The sequence below is a fragment of the Protopterus annectens genome, chromosome 8.part0 (assembly GCF_019279795.1).
Source record: "Protopterus annectens isolate FY-2018-M chromosome 8.part0, PAN1.0, whole genome shotgun sequence".
In the NCBI taxonomy this organism is placed as follows: Eukaryota; Metazoa; Chordata; order Ceratodontiformes; family Protopteridae; genus Protopterus; species Protopterus annectens.
Genome location: NC_056741.1, coordinates 920958923 through 920983729, shown reverse-complemented (window position 1 = coordinate 920983729; position 24807 = coordinate 920958923). Strand labels below are relative to the sequence as shown.

The 24807-nt window shown below is 39.8% G+C and overlaps 1 protein-coding gene across 1 annotated transcript in view; it reads left to right on the top strand.

Annotated features, from left to right (window-relative positions):
• The window catches only part of UPK1A (uroplakin 1A), a 199850-nt gene that overhangs the window by 43883 nt on the left and 131160 nt on the right, over positions 1-24807 (top strand). The window contains exon 4 of the mRNA XM_044080443.1: positions 8928-9002. Coding sequence (XP_043936378.1) covers positions 8928-9002 — 75 coding nt within the window. The remainder of the gene's footprint in view (positions 1-8927; positions 9003-24807) is intronic.

Here is a 24807-nt window from a genome sequence, read left to right as displayed (position 1 = left end):
CATCCCAGGCGGACAGACACTGGATCCCCTTTGAATGACACCAGAAACTTAGCCAATTGTTGAAATTGATTTTTTTCTTTATACTGTGGTATCATTCTTGGTGAGGGCAGGATGCTACTCGGTCAGGGTCATACCTGCCTGTGCTACAAGATCAGAGAGCTCTTCATGTCTCTCCATGTAGTCCAGGGAGGTATGGCTCAGGTCATTCACACAAAGTAATTTGACAATTTTGCAAGTTTCTTTCAGAGAATGTGTAGTAAATCGGTAGGAACAACATTTGTAAAACTGTGCATACCAGTCCGACACGAGCTGCAGACCTTCAAACTTGGCAGTTTTTTTTTTTTTCAGGTGTTCCAAGTCTAGTCTGACAACAAATGGCAGGGTTATTTGTTCTCACAGTCTGCATTATAAGACAGATTTAGCTTTCCAAAGGAATCCTAATGTCTGCCCCCATGAGGGCAGATGAGTAAAAAAAATAAATAATTAAATAAATAAATAAAAATCAGGAATGGGTACTTATTTTGTTGCAGACTGCTTTAGGAAGTGCAGTAAATCATGGCAAGATAAAAAATATATCTTTTTTCATTGTTTGCCCGTAGTGGTCCTTTAAGTTACTACTCAAGCTGTAATGTCTCCTTTCTTAACTCTCTCACTATCTTTCTGCATCACTAACTGAAACCTTCTGTTTTTTCATGTACTGTAACAGTCAATGTTTATGCATTGCACTACCTACAGATTACTTTTGGACACAATCTACTCGTAGGCTATGTATATGGTGAGTAACTATTACTATCTGTTTTAACTCTATAGAATTGTGTAGATGTGTAATCTTAACAGTTTCTTTCACCTTTATTTTTGTATAGTATTTCTAATGTCATTTGTGTGCCTTCTGTGGAAGGTTGTGTGCCGGGCCTGCAACTCGACACCATAAAACTCTACTGCCAATCATGAGCAGACAGGTGATCCACTGTGGTGACCCCTAACCGGGAAAAGTTGAAAGAAGATGATTTCTAAGGGTATTTGTATTGTATTAGATTATACTGTATTTGTTCTGATGTGAAGCTTCTACCCGGGCCTCTGCTGAAAACTAGTTCTGTAGACCCAGCCCACCTCAGTAAGCAAATGTCAAATAAAATAAATGTACACGCACAAATCCTTTTGCTTAGGAAGGATGTTATTAGTGACCTAAAATATAAGAAGCTGAACTGAGAACTACTGCATAGTCGCATTGTCTACTGCTGTATTTGTTACGTGTTAGAATTTGTTTTTATAGCATTGCATGACATCACCTTTGGATTCTTTTGCAGACAACTTGCTTTGGCAGGGTGGAAGTAGTACTACGTTGCAGCAAACTCTGATTACCTGAGGTTGTTTCAGTGAGCGGACGGGTATATTGACTAGTAGATGTTCTTCGTGTTTCACTGTTGCAGTCATTACATTTGGGTAATCTGCTGGCAGGTTGCCCTCAGTCGGCCTGATTAACAAAGTCTTGGGTCCTGCATCGGTTGCTGTCCCTTCTCCCATGTCGTCAGGGGTATAAAACATGCAGCTGACGCCATTACATCAGTCTTTATCATGGTGCCCGAAGCACTTCGCAAGTGCCGGTTAGCATACTCCTGAAATTTTTCATTTTCGAGTTTCAGATCCGAAGTCTTCAACTAAAAAGCTAAGTACCCCGTTGGGGAAACTTTTTTTCTTGCTCCTTACCGATGTTAGTAAAAGTTAATAATTGCATTACTTGTGGGAAGCAAATACCTCCTAAGGATTTTCATTTGTACTGTATTCCTTGCCTAAACCCTGACCATAACATACCTTGCTGTCAGTTTTGTGCTTTTATTTAATCAACGCACTATCAAACGTCTATACATTTTTGCTTCTAAATATTTTGGCTCATGCTTCAATTCTCCGGAAATGTCGTCTGTTAGCAATCAGACTACTGGAATACCTAAAAAAAAATGCAAAGAAAAAGATTGAGGCCCTTTGCTCCAGTGAGGTGCTTTCGCAGCCCCTGATGCCCACTACTTCTGATTCGCAGGTCCCTACGGCGATCCATTCAGAGTCTGGTATGCTGCGAAATGTTTCAATTATGGAACCCACAGATGTCTCTACATCAGATGGGTCCGGAGCCACTGTGCAGGCACCGGCTATTGAGCGTGTTTTCAGGCATACAGATTTGTATATTGGACTGATGCCATCTTCAAAACTAAGGCCAAAATCTCGACCTATGCCTAAAAAAATAATCCCTGGGCCACATGTGCAGGCCCCTATGCCTAAAAAAACAAAAATGATCAAAATGGCTGAAGATTTAATTACTCTGATCAGGGGTAGCCATAGCCATCCCCCCTTCTATGAGGTCTAGGCAAGACATTAATTATGAATCTTCTGAACAGGATTCCATTTCATCTGACTCTTCTAATGAACAGAAATCCTCTATACCTACTTCAGAGGACTCTGATGCAGAAGATTCCATTCCTTCTGCTTCTTCCCTGAGGATTTTTCTTTTGGGGAAACTTTACATACCTTAAGGGAACATTTCCACTGGGAAAGTCAGGATTTCTGTGAATCTAAAAAGAGACTTAGGATTTTCTTCTTTCTCAGCAAAGGCCTTTGGCTATACCTCCTGTTCTAGACATTGTTGATTTTATGTTTTTTCAGAATCTAGTATGGCTCCCGATTCACTGCCTCTGGCTCCTTGTAAGCCAGACAGATACTACAGGGTCCCTGATTCCCACAAATTCCTTTTCAAAAATCCTGCTGCAGATCCTGAAACCATTTCTCAGGGTCCCAAGGGCATTAAGGCTTCTACAGCTAAAAAAATCCTACCCCTTCTGATAGAGATTCCAGGGTGCTGGATAGATGTGGTAAGAAGGTTTTACACTTCTGCTACCTTGGCAATCAGGGCTTTAAGCTGTCAATTTCATATGCTAAAATATCAACAGCATATCATGGGACTGCTTAAACCGAAAATGATGATCATTTCTGACTGTGTGGAAAACAGATTTACAGGATTTATTGTGTTCATCTGAACAAGTTGGAAAACAAACTTTGCAATGTGGTTTTTGATCCTTTGGAGGGCTCTTGCAGGACTGCTGTAACTGGGTCTGTGCTAAGAAGGCATGCTTGACTCGGAGCAACATCTGCCTGATCATGTTGAAGCAAAATTGTTGGATGCTCCTTTACAACAGGACCATCTCTTTGGTAATAAGGCTGAAGTTTTAAAAAAGATGGAAGATAAAGCTAAATCTATGCAAATTGTGAAAGATTTCTTACAAGTGTAACCTCCAAGATTTAGCAGGCACTGGTCTACTAAGAACTGGTCCTCTCCAGTTCCTTAGAGAGCCACTCAAATCAAACCCAGACATTCCAAAGGCTCCAGGTTTCAGTCGCAAGGGACTTTCAGAACAAAACAGTGGGGTGCCGCCTCTTCCAAATCTGGAAACAACAAGACACCTCCCTATGGTAAGCAGTTTCAATGACTTTCCTTTACACTTGCCAAGCACTTGCCTTTTAACCACCCCTTTGGGGGGGACTGGCTCTTCATGCAAGAAACTGGCAACTTATAACCCAGGACAAATGGGTTTTAAATATAGTATCCCAGGGATACAGATTTCATTTCCACACTGCCAATTCCAAACAGATGGCCAGACCTGCCCCCAAATCAGTGGGCAGAGGCCCAGAAATAAGTACTTTCCCCCATGAGCATGGGGGCTATTCAAACAATACCATAAGAGGAAAAGGGACAAGGTTTCTATTAAACTTTTCCTGGTACCCAGAAAAGACAAATCATGGTGTCCAATCCTGGACTTATTTACTCTAAACACCTTTCCGGACATTCCAAAATTCAAGATGCTGACTCTTCACCAGTTACTTCGTATGCTAGGCAAAGATGCCTGGTTGGCAACTCTAGATTTAAGAGGCTTACCTGCATATCCCAATCGGGGAATCTTGCAGAAGATACCTCCACTTCAAAGCAGACTACTTGCATTACCAGTTCTCTGCACTGCCCTTAGGCTTATCTACTGTGCCCAGGGTCTTTACAAAGTGCCTGGCTCCAGTAATTGCATTTTGCAGGCAAAGAAATATTCAAATACAGCCATACCTGGACAATTGTCCAATTCAGGCAGAAAACAAGGACACTCTTCTAAACCATCTGGTGTTTGTAAAAAGGGTTCTAACTTGTCTAGGGTACACTATAAATGAAAAGAAATTACAACTGGTACCCTTTCAAAAAAATTACATTCCTGAGTGCAAGCTTGAATACAACTGCCCAGATGGCTTTCCTTACGCCAGAGAAGCAAATTCATTTGGTGACTTACTTCAAACAGGTGGCCACAAACCCTGCTTTCTGCAAGGCCAATACTGCAAGGCTTGGGGTTCATGGCCTCCTACATGCTTCTAATTCCATATGCAAGACTGCATATCGGGAAACTTCAGTGTTGACTTTGTCTATGGAGTCAACATTCACAGCCTGGAAACAATTATTCCTATCGTACCTTGCCTGCTAGTTCCTATGGTGGGCAGAGGCCTGCCACCAAAACAAGGAACTGCCATTCACACCACCCCCTGCCGCCCAGACCCTAACTACAGACTCGTCAGACTATGCTTGGGGGGGGGGCACATCTGGCAGGGAAGTGCATTCAGGGCAAATGGAGCCCAAATCAAATGCACCTTCATATCCATCAAAAAAATGCTAGCTGTACAGAATGCACTGACAGCCTTCAAGGACTACCTTCATCCAGGACAATTTAATGATGAAGACAGACAACACCATGGTTATGTGGTACATAAACAAGCAGGGAACATGGCCTTGACCAAGCTCCATTCCTGCCAGGAAAGCTGAATACTCTGGCAGACGAACTAAGCAGAAATCTCATGGACCCACGTGAATGGAAGCTGGAACCACGGATTTTCAACATTTGACATGCAAATGGGGGAGCCCAGACATCGATCTTTTTTTGCCTCACCCCAGAACTATAAGTTGGACAAATTTTGCACAAGAACTCCTCACAAAAAAGCCTGGAAAGTGGATGCTCTATTCTTCAGCTGGAAATTTTGCACAAGAACTCCTCACAAAAAAGCCTGGAAAGTGGATGCTCTATTCTTCAGCTGGAAAAACCTTTCAGTCTATGCCTTTCCCCCTCTGCCTCTGCTCAACAAAGTTCTAATAAGTCAAACGGAACAAACCAAAAATGATTTTGATTGCTCCAGACTGGCCTCGCCAACACTGGCACCCACTCCTGCGCAATGTGTCACACCTTCCACCATGGCACCTGCCTCTGACACCTTTACTGTCTCAGCAGAACAACCAAATTCTGCACACTCTGAATCTTGCAGCATGGCTAATCACCTAAATTCACCCTTGGCATCCCTCAGCAAACCTGTGATGGATGTCATTTTGGAGGCGAGAAGGCCTAGCACTAGAAAATCTTATGCTGACAAATGGAAAAGATTCTGTGCCTGGAATCCATCTCAAGGGGCAAGCACAACAGTGCCCAACATTCCTCAGATTTTACAATACTTGACTGAGATGCTTCATAAGGCCCTGTCCTTTTCTCCCATAAAAATCCATGCCTCGGCCATTTCAGCTCATTACAACACAGAAGCTCCCCTCTACTCTCATCCTCTGATAAAGCAGTATCTCTGAGGGGCCAGACCACCCCGGAGAGCTCCAACCACTGCCTGGGACCTCAATTTTGTATTGGAAAAGCTCACACTCTCCCTCCTTTCGAGCCAGCTGCAACTGCAGACTTAAAATTTCTCAACTGGAAAATGGCTTTCCTTAAGTGACTTCGGCTAAAAGGATTTCCAAATTACAGGCTCTTATGGCAGTGGAGCCTTTCATCATTTTTCATGCGGACAGGGTATCTCTCGGGACCAATCCAGCCATCATGCCTAAGGTGGTATCCAGTGTGGCTCTTAATCAGACCATACATTTGCCAACTTTCTTTCCCAATCCACAGAACAAGGGGGAGTGGATTCTGCATTCATTGGATGTACACAGACAACTTAGATTTTACTTACAGGACAAAATCTCAAAGAAAATTTGAACTGCTGGTGGCATTTGCTGCAGGGGCAGATGGAAAGGCTGTTTCAAAGCAAATTTCCAAATGGATAAGCCATTGTATTCAGTTCTGCTATATGCACCGTGGAAAAACTGTCCCCCAGGGGATCAGATCCCATTCGACCAGGGCTGCATCTACTTTACAGCCTTTCTCAGAGGTGTTCCTACCAGGGACATTCTAGAAGCTGGCTACCTGGAGCTCTGTTCATACTTTCACCAAACTATTACCATTTACCACTTTTCTCTAAATCCAGAGCTGGCTTTGCCACTGCTGTCCTGCAGGGCCTTATAGCTGGTCCTAATCCCTCCACCCAACCTTAGCTTTGGGAATCTACCCAAATGTAATGACTGCAACAGTGAAACACGAAGAACATGGTACAGTTGTCTACACTTACCATAAATGTAGATGTTGGAGTGTATTCACTGTTGCAGTCCTGGTTACCCTCCCTCAGCCCCCTATTTTTCTTTGGCTATACCTCTACTTTCTTTCACTAGGCTTAAAAGCCCTTTTGGTGTATTTGCTTTTGTGATTGGAGGTATATATTTTTTGTGGTTTGAATTTTATTTGCTACCCATTTGGGGGGGCACCTGACATCTGGGGCAAGAAACTGTAATGGCGTCTGCTGCATGTTTTATACCCCTGATGACCTGACGTCATGGAAGAAGGGACAGCAACCGACGCAGGACCCAAGACTTTGTTAATTAGGCTGACTGATGCAACCTGCCAGCAGTTTACCCAAATGTAATGACCAACAGTGAATACACATTTATGGTAGTGTACACAACTGTACTTTTTTTCATCTAATACTTGTAAACTGAAATGACTGCTATATTCATTGTTTTGGATTAACACAGTTATGCACTAATTAAGTACCAAGACACCCATTGTGATGGCGGCTGGGCCATAGAAGGGAGTTGTGTGTTTATTTTCATAAGGTCATTCAAACAAGTAGCATTTTATTTTTTTCATTGGATGGGTTGGGTATCTCTAGATGAACTCGTCTGCCCGAGTTGACAAATGATGTAGATGCAGCTCTGGCTCATTTCTGACCTCTTAGGATTATAAAACTGTATTTAAACAAGAAGTAAAGTGTTAAGTTTTAGCATACTTATTTCACCATTTGTTGTCCCCATTTCATTTTATTTAGCTTTCCTGTCCTTTCTGATGTTGTACTGATTGTCCCTTCTCAATAACATAACTGAGGGGGGAACAGAAGACGTGATTTACTCTGTGGCTGCTTTTGTTGGTGCTTTCTGTTCTAGCTGGCAAGTCTGCTATCCCCTCCTTTCCTTACTTATGAGGATGGGCACAAAGCATGTAGCCTCTGCAGACTTTCCAGCATTTAGTGTACCATCTTTTCATGTATTTTTCTACTTCTAAATGATGCATCTTTGTGCAATATCTCTCCATTATTTAGCAAAAATGCCTTGTAATTTTCATTACTTGTTTTACATGAGACCTTTGTTTTCCTACTGTTAACTTTATTATATAGTTACATGGGGATTTTCAGCTGTGTATAAAACCTTCTGGTTTGTATATTGACCCCACACACACACACACACACACACACACACACACACACACACATGCATTCTGTACTTAAACTGTGTATTACTTGTGTTTTACACTTGAGCAGTACCTGGAACTGTTTGTTTTTCCTGAACAGTACATTGTTCCTTGGTCACAGTAATATGCTGTCCTGTAATATTGGGAGCATGTTCACCTTTGCCCTGCCCTTTTATACTGCCTCTGCTTAATTGTGGTGATCAAACTGATCACCTTTTCCCAATGTCCACATTCTGATGGCCTGCTTTCACCAAAGGTCCAGGGCTGTTTGTACTTGAGGAGGAGTAGTTCTCATACTGCCTGCATGTGTGAACTGTAAAGAATGCTGCTGCTCCTCTTCTGAGGTATTCCATGTGCTTTATCTGCTTTTAGTCCCATGTCTGTACATATGCCTTCTGTTCCCCCTTTCTGAGGAGGGGCACAAAGCATACAGTCTCTGCAGAATGTCCTGTTTTAAATCTCCAGTAGCACCCACATTTCTGCTGTTATTCTTTGTTCTGTTTTATTTTTGCCCTAGCATAAAAGCTAGACAACCACCTATAGAATGTTACTCGGCAAGTTTAATTCTGGGGTTTGGTTCTTTGTCCAAATGTTTTTCTTCTAAATAAGCTCTAATTGGATAGTGTCTAGCTTCGACTTTGGATGTAAGTTTTTAATACTTTTCATGGACGTCTAAATTGGCCATATGCCCAAAACCTGTAATGTATGACATGCCAAAGTTGTGAGCTGTAGCAGTAGCATCACCTGTTCCCCTCAGAAATGCATGCTTGCTGAACACATGCCCACAGTTGTGGTGCGCCTTTTGCAAAGGATGGTATTTCATATCCTGCATTGCTAATAAATATGGGTGAGAGTCAGGCCAGTTAGGAATTATAAGCTGCAGAAATGTAGTTTAACAGTATTATGTATACAATGAGATTAGCATTAATTCAGCTTGAAGTGCCCATTTCCAGTACCCGAGCTATACCTTTGGTACTATAAAATATCCGAGGAAGATTTAATGACTAATTTTATCCTTTTCCAAGAAAGGAAGACTGCTCAGCAACTTTGAAGGTTATATAAAATTTACTTTGAATTTGCAACTATACTCTACAAAAAATGCATACGATTGGGGCATATTGGCAGTAATGGGTTCTTATTCACTTCAGTGTACTTCGGAGTAGAAAAAATGTATACAAATATTAAGCAAGTGAATTGTACTGTTTTTAAAATGTCTTCTGTTAAGATGCAAGCTTTAACCTTGATATGGAGATCAGTGCCAGTGCATTTTTTCACAATGCGTTTGTTTTTCTTCTACAGTATCTCATCCTGATGCTGATTGTGTACATCTTCGAGTGTGCGTCCTGTATAACCTCTTTCACACACAGGGACTATGTAAGTGCTCCTGAATTGTTCTCATATTAAGCATGCATACTTTGAGCTTGACTGCAAAGTGTACCACAATAAATGTTTAGTAGGGGGAGATTGCTTGTAACCCATGAATGCCTTTTACTTGTTTTAACTGTACAATGACCTCTTCTTGTACTAAACTGTTTAGTTGGTTTAACTTTATTATACTCTCTCATTTGCCAGGTTAAGAACTGTTACTGCTTGTTTTCCACCACAGTTTTATAGTTTTTGTTTAGATATTGTCAATAAGTATAAATATGAATAAGGCTGCATGTTTTACAAATGTGAATGGAAACCACCTCTAGGCTTACTTTTCTTTACACTTTACTTGGCATTATAGCTAGTGGTTATAAGATCGCCTTTTCCCCATGTATTTGTGTTTCACTTCAAAGACTGCTTAACCATCTACTGTTTAAGTCAAACCTGAAAAGTTCAGTGACCATGTACGAAATTGCTTCTTGGGCTGTAGTAGAACCTGAAAAAAAATTCTCTACTAAATTCCTGCCAAGACTGTTTTGCTGTAAGAAAGAATCCTTACGACTGAAACTGAAGGTTCTGTTCTGAAACTCATTCTGTCATTCATGAGAAAAATCTCAAATTTTAAGAGGAAACCAAAATTATGAGGCAATAATCTGACCATTTTGCAAAATTCTGACAGTTTTAGTGGTAGAGTTGCATTAGGGAGCGATTCTGGTTGAATCCAAGCAATTTAACTGAAGTAAACTGTGGTGCGTCTGCAATATGACCTACAAATCTCTGACTTTTAATAACCTTTCTCTAATTGTTTTTTTGTGAAGAGTAATAGGCTGAAGACTAGTAGAAAATGAAAGTAACTATATCCGAATAATGCAGACAGGCTGGACTGTGTCTTGACAGAGTCAAGAATGTGGAGTAACAAAAGCCCTGGTGCTGTAGATATGGAGCAGCCTTTTAGAATGCAGGAGTGAAACCCTGACTGTAGCCCAGATGACCCATTGCTTAGTAGCCTCCTGGAAAACCAAGGAGCTGCATGGGTGAGAATGACCCACCAACAGAATTTTGTATATCTGGGAGGCTGCTGGGACTGTAGAATGGGTGACCCTTATGGTGCTGGATGTACAGCCTGCTTGTAATTGTTGGGTTTGGTGTCACTGTCCTTGTAGAGCTGGGGAAAGTGGAGTTGTGTGTTGGCGCATGCATTCATATTCCTTCTAGTCGGGCATCGGCCAGTTACCTGTGGGAAGGATAAGAAGGGCACAGTGAGGGACAAGGCCAGCTTCAGTCTCCCAAAGCTTACTCTTTTTACGTAGGATGAATGGTCAGATTTCCTTCTCAAGCAGGAATGAATGGGTCCTAGAGCTGTTGCCAAGTCCAAGGAGGCTTGGCTCTTGCTCCTGACTGAATGAATGAAATATTTGGTTGCAGGTATAAGAGCCATTAAGCAGGTCCTGGGGCAGGGTATTTTCTGATTGACACGTACACTAATTTGCAACAAAGTTGGCTGGTTTTTATGTGATGATTTCCAACTACTTTGAAACTTTTTTTCCCCCTGATGAATCATCATACCCATTCTTTGGCTCCTTGCAGGTATATGGCTTTCAAGAGTTAATTGCTTTGTAATGAATGGTGCTATATCACAGTGCTCTATAATCCCCTTTAATGAATACCATGAAGGCCTAAAGACCATGCTAAATCCTGTGGAATACCTGGGGCTGGGAAGCGGAACTGTATTGTCCCATCTGACAGATTCTGTACCCTTTTTATAGAAGAGCTATACTAAGCTAAGGGTAGCTGTAATTTCTGAGAGAGTAAAATGTTTTGTGTAAGTATATAACTGGTTTCCAGTAAATCTGGTATGTAAAATTCTGTAGAGACTTTGTAATTTCCCTCACAATGTCTACCATTTTGCATTCCATTTATGGCAACAGCCTTTGACCGTGTGACTGCTAAAACAACTTACACCTGAGTGCAAATTTAACTGTTAGCATCTGCCTTTCAGAAGTGACCATTTTAGCCAGATTATCAAATGATTGTTATGGTTGGCTTATTGTGTTTTGTATGTTAGATTTGTCTAGCTGCTGGAAGGGTGTTGCCAGAAGGATAAGAAAATGGATATTGTCACCATGAAGATAGCCTTAGCTACTTTGGAAGTGGAGAAGACTATTTTGCATATCCCTCTTTTTCAGTTATGTTAAATCACTGGAAGGCACTGGACTGAGAACAAGATAGTTCATATCCTACAAACCTAAAGATTATGATTGCTCTGCAAATGCCCACTGTAAGGTTTATTTGGTTCTGGCATATGGTGACCATAACCTGCAGACTTGCCATTTGTTAAGGCAGTTGCCCTTTCTTTTACTAGTGAGTTCTTCAGTGCACATCATAGCTCTGGCATGACCTACATTCATGGTACCTAGGCTAGATCTTCCAGGGCATGGAGATGGATGGTATCAAACAACTTAAGGTTTAAAAACCGTGACAAGATAATTTGTAATACAGTTGGGTTGCAAAACTAAGGACTCTGGGTGGGTGGGTTTGGGCATATAACAGTGATTCAGGAGATATCTTTGTAGTTGTGTGTTTTGCCATGTTTCTGTTGAACGGAAAGCCTTAATAGAAAATTGAGAAAATCTTGGCAAGCAACTTTGCTTTGTGTGCTGTGCTATCTAGAGACTGCGTGCGTCTGCTCACTCTGCTTATTTGAACTTTAACCTAAGGTTGTTCACTGAGCACAAGACCTGTTTTTCAGAGGAGACCCAGAAGGGTTAAAAGTTCCTTCCTAGAAATGAATATAGGACTTTTTGAAGTGATTCAAGGGATACTGGACAACTAAAAAAAACTTCTGACAGCAAGGCATACCTTGGAGTATCTCCAAAAAGATATTGGATATATTATCCTGCCTGTGGTAGCAGTCATTTTAAAGGAGCCCAGTTTGTAGACCAGATCATTTTTGTAAAGGTTTGGAACTTTCAATTAGCCAGATCATTTGTTTTATGGAGCTTGTGTCTTGCAATAAAGTGCAAAAATATGAAGTGCCCAGCAATTATACAGATATGATAACAGGGAACACATTCAGATATCAGTTGCAGTATATTTCTGCCATACTGACTTGCAGTTCCTCTAGGGAGATATTAGCTGTGCAACTAAATTTGTGTACTGCTAGCTTACCGTAATCATTCTTGGACAACTAAATTCGTGTACTGCTAGCTTACCGTAATCATTCTTGGACAAATAAATTTGTGTACTGCTAGCTTACCGTAATCATTCTTGGACAACTAAATTCGTGTACTGCTAGCTTACCGTAATCATTCTTGGATCATTCTTGGATAACTTCCAGTGAGAGCTAGCTCAAGGTCAAATGTGGCCCTACCATACTCCTGTCCTTTCACTCTGTCAGTTCTCCACATTGACCACTTGTGGCACTAACCGGTATCTGAAGAGCAATGGCTAGGTTACAGTTTACATGACCACTCCTTAGTCACACTATTGGTGATGGGTTTTCTTTAGCCTTTGTACTTTTTCTCATTTTTTTTTTACTCTTGTATATTGTTAGACTGAATTTGTATTTCATTTCTACTGATGAGCTGTTTCTTGTTGCACTGTATGCTAGTATATCAATTTTGCATTTTATATCTTTTATTTTAAGCTCCTTGGCTGAAAATCTAAATGGTCCAGGGAGAACCTCGACTATCTAATGGGTATAGGAAGCTGAAACAGTCTATGGACCACAGTCTGTTTTGGAAGATTTTCAAATGTTTGTTAAAATGTACTTAAACCAAGGGAAGTGGAGAGTCCATATATGTGCACTACTACTGCAAAATACAAATCAGCTGTCATAAGGGAGGAATGTTTCTAGTATAATGCCATTTCATTAGTTATGCTTGGAGTATTTACCATGACTGTTAGGATTAGTTGTTTTTTTGTATTCTCTTCTACACTGCCATCCTGTAATGCACTGCTTGTGACCAATTTTATCAAAACCAAGTGGCAAGGAACAAGAGTTGTTTTCCCTATCCCAAAACTATGCACTCCTGTGTCCCAGGCTGGTATAAGCCTAGTACTGAGCAAAATTCAACTTTCTCTAAAGCTGGTGATGCAAACAGAAAATTGATTTTAATAATGTGCCTTGATTGTTTTTGTGTCTTTTGAAGGGGGTATAGTTTGTCAGCCTGGGAGGATATGGTTGGTAAACAATGCTGCTTTGCCAGGAATAGCCTGCACTTAGTCCCTCTGGACTTCTGAATATTCCTAAAATCTTGCCCACCCCAAAGGTGCCTTTTTTTCTAAGCATTGCCTGCCTTTTAAAACTTCTGCATAGCAAAACCAACCAAATAAAATCTGAAGGAGTTGCTGCTCTGTTCAAGGAGTCCAAAACAAACCCAAAAAAATCTCCTCACCCTGGAGAACATAGACATCCATCCAGCTACTGGAGTAGCTTACAGCTATAGAAAGCACCCCAGCAGTGAAGGGCTCTACTGTCTTCCGCACATCTTGACCAGTTACTTCACAAAAAGGAACAGAAGGTTGAGGTGTGTCTAGTTTCATTGAAAACAAACTCCTAAAGTCTCCTCAAACAGTATGACATGCTTGACCTCCATGTCCAAACTGCCATAAGTGAAGTCCCATACTATATCTTTCCAAGCTATAGGTCTGGAAACCCATAGCTTGTACTAAATGTATGCGAGTCACTCCATTCAACCCAATGCCATATTCATGATGACTAACTATCCCACCATAAATTGGCAATACTACATGACAAACATGCAGGTCCAGAGATTCCTGTATTTAAATCAAGCACCCTGGACAAGACTGTCTGTTTGCCCACTAGGAGCACAAACATCCTTGACCTGGCCCTCTAAACATGGGAAATGCTGCATGCTCCTGGTCCTCGTAAACATGGGAAATGCTGCATGCTCCCCAGTTTAGTGTCCCCTTTGGTCAAATCAGATCATGAAGGTTTCTCCTTTTGAAATAAAAATAAATTCCATGACTTCAGCAAATCCTAATTCTTGTAGGAATCATTATAAGGCAAAGTTCTGTTTAAATGGCACCATTGCAAAATTCCAAGACTGCCCAATCCCGGAGTACTACAGCCTATCTGGGATTATTCAGGGGACACTCCATACAATCATGTTAATAGCTGCATTGAAGCAGCTGCACCTACCCAGAAAAAAGTGTTTTTATTTTTAAATCCACTCTGGTAGACTCCCAGAATCAATGGTCTGTAAAACAAAAGGAAAATCCAATGCCTAGCAAGGTAAAAACCCTCTCATCAATCTAAACAAACTAGTGGAGGGACAGCTAATCCTCTGACAAAGCCAAGGAAAATCACAAGGCTTTTGTCAGTTATGTCTGCAACTTCAAAGGCAATGCACAGCAATGTGCAGAACTAATTTTGTAAATGGAGCCACCCAGTGCCCATACTGAGCTGGAAAATGTTAAGCTTTGTTCGAGTTTTATCCTGCCCTGTATTCCGAATGTACTCTCCAAGGCCAAGAACAGTGCATCAGTGGGTTCCAGTAATATCCCAGGATGCTCAGTGGGTTCCGATACAGGCTTTGTGCCAAGTAAATGGAGGACTGCAAGTGTCTTCTATCAGAGTAAGGGAAAGCCATCTACAGAACCAGAAGTTTGATTAGTCTCTTGTGCAAGGCCATGGAAATAATGCAATCTTTAGTCACTGGATCCAACGCACCTTGTTTTCATCAAGGGTAGGTTATGCATACTCAATCTGGTGGACAACTATGAGAAGGTCACCAAAGCAATGGGGGGGGGGTGGAACATACTGGCTACGTGGACAAAGCTTTTGACACCATACCCCAGTTAAGCATTGTTGATGGGCATTTGTGCCTAGTTTTGAGTCTCTTCCACTGGATAGGTAGCCATCTTCCTAAGAAGTTAGGATAGGAGGGTCTACCTCCACAATGAGGCCAATCACTAACAAGGTACCTCACAGCTTTTTGCTGAGGCCACTCTTTCTTTGCATCTATTCCTCTGAGTTAAGACCAACATCAAGAGCCTCTGGCTGACCAAGTTTGCAGACTTGCAGTGGGTGCAGTTGTAGAATCCTCTAGTGACTGACATGCATACACTTCAAGAAGGCCTGACACAAATAACTGGTACCAGAGCCATCATCTAAAACTCCATGCCAAGAACTCCAAAATAGATTCTGTTTTGAAGACTTGCTACCTCTGGAAACTACCACATTGACAGTATACCTGTAACAGTTGGCTGGTGGTCAGGGATATGAGAGCTCATGTAAATGCAACTTTATCTTTGACAATGTGTCTACAGTGGTAAGGAAGACCTTCTGTATTGCAAAACCCTATACGCAAGGTATATCATTCATTATTCCAATGTATTTGGTCCTCATCAGACCAATCTCCTTTCAGTATGTACCTGATCAGACCAATGCAACAACTGGTACTTCACAGGTTCCTCACAAAAAGAATACAGGGAATAAGCAACATGTCCTACATGGACTAGCACAAAGCCTTGTCCCCTGTACTCTGTATCCTACAGTCTCTTGAGAGGGGATCTATCCCTTGCCTACAAATCCTCCTCTGATGGACCTGTTGTGCATGTACAAAACAAATGGCATGAGTATTATCTGATCTAGTGACCTAAACCTCACCTGCAGTATAAATAGGACTTGCTGGACAGAAGGTTTACATTTCTCTGGGACAGTCCTTCTGTGGAGCAAGCTTTCCTACTTATGTCAAGCTGAGCTCTTTCCTAACCCAATTAAAGCATAACTTGGAGCAGTGGCTGGGGAGTTAAAAAAAATCTACCTCTGGTCTGTTGTCTATGCCTCTAATAGAGGCACAGTGTAAATGCCTGACTACCCAAGGTCAAGTCTGCATATACCCCATAAAACAGCTCTGGAGTATCAACCTGACAGATCCTTTTGAGAAGGAAGGCTAGGCTTAAAGCCGATCTATTGGTCTATTGATCACTGGTCTATTGATCACTGGTCTATTGATCACTTGTGAACAACCTATCAAAAAAAAAACACTGTTTAGGCTTAAAATCTATTTGGTTGCTTTACTGTAAAGAAGAACAAATTCATTTTCAGCTTCTTGAAGTTATACTCTATCAATTTTCAAAGGTCTTATGAAACTTTTGGACAAGATCCCTTGATAATCCATTTTGGTTTTGTGTACCCTAATAACCTTTGGAGAAGATAGCAGAAGCTCAAATTGAGATTATGACTTTCCTTAAAGTTTTTACCATTCTCATAAGAACATGCTGAAAGTGCTACTATACATTTTGTAAAAACGAATGGCAAAAAGAGACCCCAAATAGCTATGTAAGACTACTGATGAAACTGGACAGTGAAGAATAATTGATTAGCTACCTTCTCATAATGTTGTGTAATGGGTCCTCCGCTACAAAATGCAGTTGGTTGAAGGTTTCAGATGAAAAGATACCAAATCTTGTCTTCTAATATCTATTTACTGCATGTGAGGCAAAACTGAGGAAGGGTGGGTCATAACTGAAAATGACTTCTGATGCAGTGACAGCTTGGTCAAGCATTGAACTACAACTTAAAAACATGTTGGTTGACAGTAATAAACAAGCGGATCTTTTTAATAAGATCGCTGAAGACGTTGAAAGACATTCCATCGAAGTTACCAACAGGAAACATTCAAAATTGTTACGCGATATTGGGTCTTATGAGACTCAAACGGCATATAATCATTTTGTGCAGCGTGGTAAAGACAGTAATTTTAAAACCACAGTGGGTCCCAATACCAACAGACGTATTTACAGTTCTGTTACGGGCACCGCTTCAGCAGCCTCTAACGATAATGGAGACATACGTGAATGGTTCAAGGAACCATCTAAGGACAACAAGACCAAAAGTAACATAATAAATCTAGAAATGGTTGATGGTGATGACAAAATCATTGCAGAATCAGTTAATACGGATTCAGACAATGATAATTCCGCTTTGAAAGATGCTGGTGCTAAAAGCAAAGCGGTTAATAATCTTTCTGTTTCTAATTCGACATCATCTTCCACTATTTTTTTTGCGAAGAAGACTCCTTTTCAAAAAAAGACCATATTAAAGAGAAGCCGAACCTTTTTGGGGTCAAGCTCCTCAGGAGAGGAGACTTAAATGTACATAATAACAGTTTTGATATTATTAATTTTAACTGATGTTGAATTTGATTCCAATGAATTAAAAGTTTTGAAATTTGGGTTTAACTTTATTCCCACTACTAGGGCAGACTATGGTAAAACAGTAGTTGATATAAAAAAATATGTTAGGAGATTAAATCTACAATATTTATTGCATGATATTTCTATAACAAACAAAGCATTAATAAAACCTTCAACCTATAATCCCCAGTTGAATCACACTCTTGGAATTTTTGAACAAGTTTGTATTAAAGAATTAGAGAAGATTACTAAAAGTACCAACAATGTTAATAATTTAACATCTGATGAAAGGAAAGCCTTTCATCAATTACGTAAGAAAAATCAGTTATTAAGATTCATGAGAAGTGATAAAGGAGGGAATATAGTTATAATGACACAAGATGCTTATAAAGGCAAAATATTAGATTTATTAAATAATGAACAAGAATACGAAGTTATTTCCTTATTTGACATTAATAACAAGTTTAGATTAATTCATTCTTTTTTATATGATGCCCTGATGTCTGGGGAGATTGATTTAGAAGTATATGATTTTTGTGTGGTTGACCAAACCTAGAATAGGTATTCTTTTTGGAATACCTAAAGTCCACAAATGTGCAATGGATCCTCCTTTCAGACCAATAGTGTCTTCCCCACACTCTGTTACAGAAGGCATATCATTAGTGTTAGATGCCACTTTGGGGCCAATAGTTTCCCAGCAGGAATCCTTTATCAAAGATTCCTGGCATTTTTTAACCAAGTTAAAAGATTTTACAGATAAAAAAGTTTTTGACGCTAGTAAGGATGTTATTTTTACTTGTCACCTCCCTATATACATCTATACCTCATGAGGAGGGAGTTGATGCTATACGGAATTTATTAACTCACAAAACTGATTACAATACAGGTCAGGTCTCCACTATATGTAGATTCCTGGAGATTCTATTACATAATAATTTTTTATTTGATGGTACTTACTATCGACAGATTAGGGGGGTAGCTATGGGTTCTCCAGCTGCACCCTCCTATGCCAATTTAGTGATGTCATGGTGGGAACTTGACTGTCTTAGTTTATTGAAAAACAAATATCAAATTTTATTCTATCATCGATTTGTCGATGATTTGATTTTTATCATAAGAGGGGACAGAAATACTGTTGAACATTTTTTATTTGATGTAAATCACACCTGGAATTTCTTGAAATTTACTTTGGGTACTATAGGGTCAGTTACTAATTTTTTGGGCGTACTTTTTTGGTGGGACAATATTGAATTAAGATTCCACAGTAAGATTTTTAGGAAAAGTACATTTACTAACAGCTATTTACATTTTCGAAGTGGGCATCCTACCCATATTATTAGAAACATACCCAAGGGTCAGTTCATTAGAGCCTGTCGGATGACATCAAATGATACAGATTTATATGATGAGAACTTTTATTTATAATATGTTTGTCGATAGGGGATATGATAAACTTCTTTTAGAAGACATCATTAGTGAAGTTTTAGACAAGAGACAAACTTTGTATCCGGCATTATTAAATATCAACAATTTTCATGATAATGTTTCCACAAATGTTATTTCAAATAAAGCAAAAATGGGTAGTACACCAGTTTGTTCTTTAGACATGACTTGTGATAGTTTAAAAATAAGGCATGTACTTGAAAAGAATTGGAGAATTATTCAGGGGAATTTTGACGTTAGCAATGTCATAAGAGAAAAACCTTTCTTTACCTTTAGAAATAGTTTTAATATTAAAAAATCTTTAGAGTATAAACATAGTAATGTTAGTTACTAGAAAATTTGATAGTAACAAAAAAGGTATGTTTCCATGTTTTCAATGTAACATGTGTAGGTATATTTCAACAGGGCCCTTTATAACAATAGAAACTTTTGATCGAACCTTTGAAGTTCCAGAATATGTGAATTGTAATACTACAGGAGTCATTTACATCAGTTCCTGTAGTACATGTCCTGCCTTTTATGTTGGTATGACGACCAGAAGTTTAAAAACACGAATTCGTGAACATGTCTATAGTATCAAAGTTCATGATGAGAAGAATGCTTTATTTAAACATTCACTGGTCTGTCATAATTTCAAGAAATTTGTTTTCAGTTATAGAAGTGTGTAATACTGATTTAAGGGGTGGTGACTTCAAGAATTTTGTTGAACAAAGGGAAACTTTATGGCAGATTAGACTGAAGTCTGACAAACATCCAGGGCTAAATGACACTATAAATATAAAATGTTTAAAGGATGCTAAATTAAGTATAGATAAGACTGTTTTAAAAGAATTTAATTAACAGCACTGATTGTTTTTATTAGATTATTGGATCATTGTTAGTAATTAATTGGTGTTTTTTTGAACTATTTAAGTGATGAGTTGAGTTGAATTTTAAATGTATTCTGAAGAAGTCTCTTGACGAAAGCGGTGATTAAATTGTGTTTACGCTATTTGTTTGGTGTTATTCGTTCTTCTTCCTTGGATTACTGTTCTTTTATTGGGATTTTTACTTGTTTAGTTTTTATGTACCTGATCAGACCAATGCAACAACTGGTACTTCACAGGTTCCTCACAAAAAAAGAATACAGGGAATAAGCAACATGTCCTACATGGACTAGCACAAAGCCTTGTCCCCTGTACTCTGTATCCTACAGTCTTTTGAGAGGGGATCTATCCCTTGCCTACAAATCCTCCTCTGATGGACCTGGTGTGCATGTACAAAACAAATGGCATGAGTATTATCTGATCTAGTGACCTAAACCTTGCCTGCAGTATAAATAGGACTTGCTGGACAGAGGGTTTACATTTCTCTGGGACAGTCCTTCTGTGGAGCAAGCTTTCCTAATTATGTCAAGCTGAGCTGTTCCCTAACCCAATTAAAGCATAACTTGTAGAGCAGTGGATGGGGGAGTTAAAAATATACCTCTGGTCTGTTGTCTATGCCTCTAATAGAGGCACACTGTAAATGCCCGACTACCCAAGGCCAAGTCTGCATATACCCCATAAAACAGCTCTGGAGTATCAACCTGACAGATCCTTTTGAGAAGGAAGGCTAGGCTTAAAGCCCCTTAGGGGTCTTGTCTATTGATCACTTGTCTATTGATCACTTGTCTATTGATCACTTGTCTATTGATCACTTGTCTATTGATCACTTGTGAACAACCTATCAAAAAAAAAACGGTTTAGGCTTAAAATCTATTTGGTTGCTTTACTGTAAAGAGAACAAATTCATTTTCAGCTTCTTGAAGTTATACTTATTTTCAAAGGTCTTATGAAACTTTTGGACAAGATCCCTTGATAATCCATTTTGGTTTTGTGCAAATGGCATGAGTATTATCTGATCTAGTGACCTAAACCTTGCCTGCAGTATAAATAGGACTTGCTGGACAGAGGGTTTACATTTCTCTGGGACAGTCCTTCTGTGGAGCAAGCATGAGTATTATCTAACCTTTGGAGAAGATAGCAGAAGCTCGGATGAGATTATGACTTTCCTTAAAGTTTTTACCATTCTCATAAGAACATGCTGAAAGTGCTACTATACATTTTGTAAACGAATGGCAAAAACTGAGACCCCAAATAGCTATGTAAGACTACTGATGAAACTGGACCGTGAAGAATAATTGATTACAGCTACCTTCTCAATGTTGTGTAATGGGTCCTCCGCTACAAAATGCAGTTGGTTGAAGGTTTCAGATGAAGATACCAAACCTTGTCTTCTAATGTCTATTTACTGCATGTGAGGCAAAACTGAGGAAGGGTGGGTCATAAGTGAAAATGACTTCTGATGCAGTGACAGCTTGGTCAAGCATTCTAACTCACTTTTTTGAAACTGAGCAGAAGTTCTGTACAGACCCACAATGAAAAATTGGCATAATACAAAGTCAGTCTGGTGTCAAAGGCATATGAATGAAAGCCACCAGGGCCTGGATCTCTAAAAGGCTAGGTTCCTGACCCCCTCTCAGTTTCATGAATAATGTTCGAATCATGAAACTTTAAGTGCTTTTAAGCTACAAAATGCACCCAAGATTGTAATTTATAAGAGATTTCAGTGCAGCGCACACCAGAATTTGACACACTTGGCTTTATCCTCTTGAAAAGCATGACAGGCATGGTATGTTAGAAGAACCCCCCCCCCCCCAGTGAAATATAAACAGGACCTTTTGATCTATCAAGCAGTAACCCCCTAAATAAGGTTGTGTTCTACTTACAGAACAGAACTTCAAAACATAATCCCATGGCAATGAAGCCGCTAAACCTACTGATGTAACTATGTAAAATACCACAACTTTTCTATTGAAATTTCACTATGAAACCTTTCAGGAGGAGCAATGTGCTGGTCACTAGATATAGATATAGATTAAAAAAAAAAAAACAAAAGGTTTGTATTCTGTCCTTGACAGGGGTGGAGTTTAGTACAACCCTACACTGAAATTCCGCCCACAATATTAACTTTAACATGTTAACTATGGAATGTTGCATGTTAATGTACATGGTTTTTATTTCAGATATAATGGTGATACAAAAAAGGAAGTATGCTAGGCTGTTGTACTTTGCATAATGAGCAGAAGTTCGCTGCCACTCCTCCAATGAAAACGGTGTATAGCCTGTTGCAGTAAAAGAATGCATACCAAAGCTCTTTTAAATCTACCTATGAAGTGCTTTGTCCAATTCTTTCAACTTTCATTACAAAAATTCTAAAGTAGTAATGACTGGGTGATCAGCTACAAAATGCATACAAGACTCCTACTTTTGGGAATTTCAGTACAGCTTTGTGTTGAATTTGAGACCACTTCCTTAACTGGATGAAATCATGACATTGTCCTGGCTTTTATTTCCCCCTCACGTGGAGGAAAAAAATATTCTTGTGAAATGTGTATTGTATTCTTATGATTATAATGAACTAGGTTCACCCATATTTTAGACTGGTATCCCACCAAGGAAAGCAAGTATAGTGTCGTGGCAAAAAGGCCACTGAACAGTTAGATTTACTAGCCGTGTACAGGAAACCTTGTGTCTGTTCCCAAAGGCAGTTCACAGTAACAAATGAAAGGACATCTAATAAGTTACTTGGTTACAGAATGCACTCAAATTCATTATTTCCCTTTCAGTTTACATGTTAGACTACCTTTTTATAAGTACACAGAATGGAGGTTTTAATCTACATACAGTAAAATCTTGCGGTGGTGTGCTGCGGTAGCGTTGTCTCACAACAGCAAGATGTTGTGCCATTCGATTCTCAGAGCATCTTCTGTGTGCAGACGTGTGAATGGGCATACCTTCATTGAAGGTTGTGCGTCAGGGCTTGCAAACTCGGCATGTAAAAAATCTACTGCCAGTCATTAGCAGACCGGAGTTCCGCTGTGGCGACCCCTAACCGGGAAAAGCCGAAAGACACCAACAAAATCTACATACAGTAAAATGTTGCATTGGTTAGTAAAATTACTTTTTGCTTCAAATGAGGACTTGGTGTTCGTGTGTATTCTGGACAGTAGTTTTGCCTAAGTTTTTGAGTAGTGGTCTCTCAGCTGCATGGGAGGACATTGCATGTAACCAGACTGTGACGACAAAATCATTTACAATACTGGATTTGTTAGCTGTATGCAAGTAGCAGTGTGTCATCTCTAAGAAAGTTAAACCTGTATTAGAATACAAAACCTATATACTGTCCCATTGAAATGTGTTCCTTCTTGGAGAGGTAGATTCCCTTTGACTGGGAAGCCATTACATAAATATAATGGCTATATTGCTATTTGACATACTGCTCCCCCCCAAAAAAAAAAAAATCCTACATTGATCCTACTGTTTGCCTTCAGATTTCACCTGTTCCCAAAAATTAACGGCAGTCTGTATACTTCTGGTGACTTGCTGAGGAAAAAAAAAAAATGAACTGACATAATAGCAACAGTTAGTTTATTTAAACCTGTTTTACTGATAATGCACTGCTGATCATCCACCATCCTCTATTTGACAATGGTCATGTAATGGGCACTGTGCATTTATATGGGCACTGCATCTATTGCCACCCCCCCCCCAAAAAAAAAAAGATATCCATCTTCTGTGTACACCTCATGATATTTCTGAATGTGAATTGAGTGAAAGCAACAATGACAACTTGTATCAGCTTGTTGCTCTTGAACGTATGTATAGCCCTAAGGTAGCCATATCGGTGACTTGTTTGTTTTGTATGCAGCATGTCCCAAAAGAAGATTGCCTTTTTCTGTGCACATTTCTGACTTGTAAACATTTGAAGAAAGAAAAATGCATAGTGGCCTCAGTAACATTTTCTTCGTCTGCATACAGCACTCTACTGTAGAGCTGGCAGTTTTGAATTTTAAAACGTAGCCTGCATCTACCTCCCAAAAAAGGTTTGCTTTCTGTGTACCCATCTGTTTGTGAAAATTATTTCTTGACTGATCAGATTAATATATTTCAACTTGTAGCTTTCTGACACTATATACACAGTTTCCTCCAAACAGCAGCAGTAATCATTTTATTGTGATTACTGTACATCTCATTTGGTTTCATTCACAGACAGCCCCCCCCAATAGCAACATCTGGCAACTGTGTGACCACTAGAGGTGGTGAAACTGCCACACATTTTAACTGGCTTATGTAGGGCATCCTATAAAAACATTGTTCAACCTCAGCCAATATACAGGTTTGTACCAAGTGAGTTGAGAACAGCTATAGCCATTCCCCTGCATAAGGGATGACCTTTCATAGACCTAGGCAGTTGCAAACCTACAAGTTTGACCAGAGACTTATGGAAGGAATTATCATGGAGCTAATCAATAAGGACATTGTGGAACTTCAAACACTAGACATGTCTCCGTTTTGGATTTGTCAAGGGCAGATCATGCTGGTGACCTTCTTCAAAAAAAAAAAAAAAAAGTTAAAGGAATGGATGAAGAGAACTGTACACACCACATGCCTTGACTTGGCCAAAGCTTTTGACATGATCCCCCACCAAGGCATAGTAGAAAAGCTAAATCTGGGAGTAACCCCCCCCCCCCCTCGTCACCTGGTGGATTGGAAGTTGGTTCCTGGATACAATGCAGTGAATTAAAATGGGGGAAGTTACCTCCACAAAGAACTGTCACCAATGGTGCCCCCAAGGTTCTGTGCTGTAACCTCTTGTGTTTGGCATCTACTTCTCTGAAATAAAAGCCAATACCAAAGGGTTCTGGTAAACTGTTTGCAGATGACTGCAAGTTAGGAGCAGTCATTGAATCCACAGATTACTTAATCATCCTGTAGGAAAGTTTGTCGCAAATAACTGGTGCTAAAGTCATGGACTGAAACTAAATGCCAAATGCATTATTGTATCCTTTTCAGAAGTCCTCTGTCTTGGGGAAACAATGTTTCTATAGCCTGTCTTGGAAGCAATGTTTCTATAGGCTAACTGTTTGATCGAATATGATTTAGTCACTTGTGAGCAAGACCTTTGTCCTCCTTATGCTAAAGAAATTGATAAAGAGGATTGGGAAATTCTGCACCAGATGGGTGAAATGATAGTAGTGCTGCAGGTGTTGGACCCCATTATGGGGGTAAAGCAGAGTTGAATTTTTCTCAGTTTTCACCCATTTATTAGGGAAATCCATTGCCTCAGTATTCTGCTTCTCTATGTAGAATGGGTAACTATCCCTTTTCGATGTAGAATG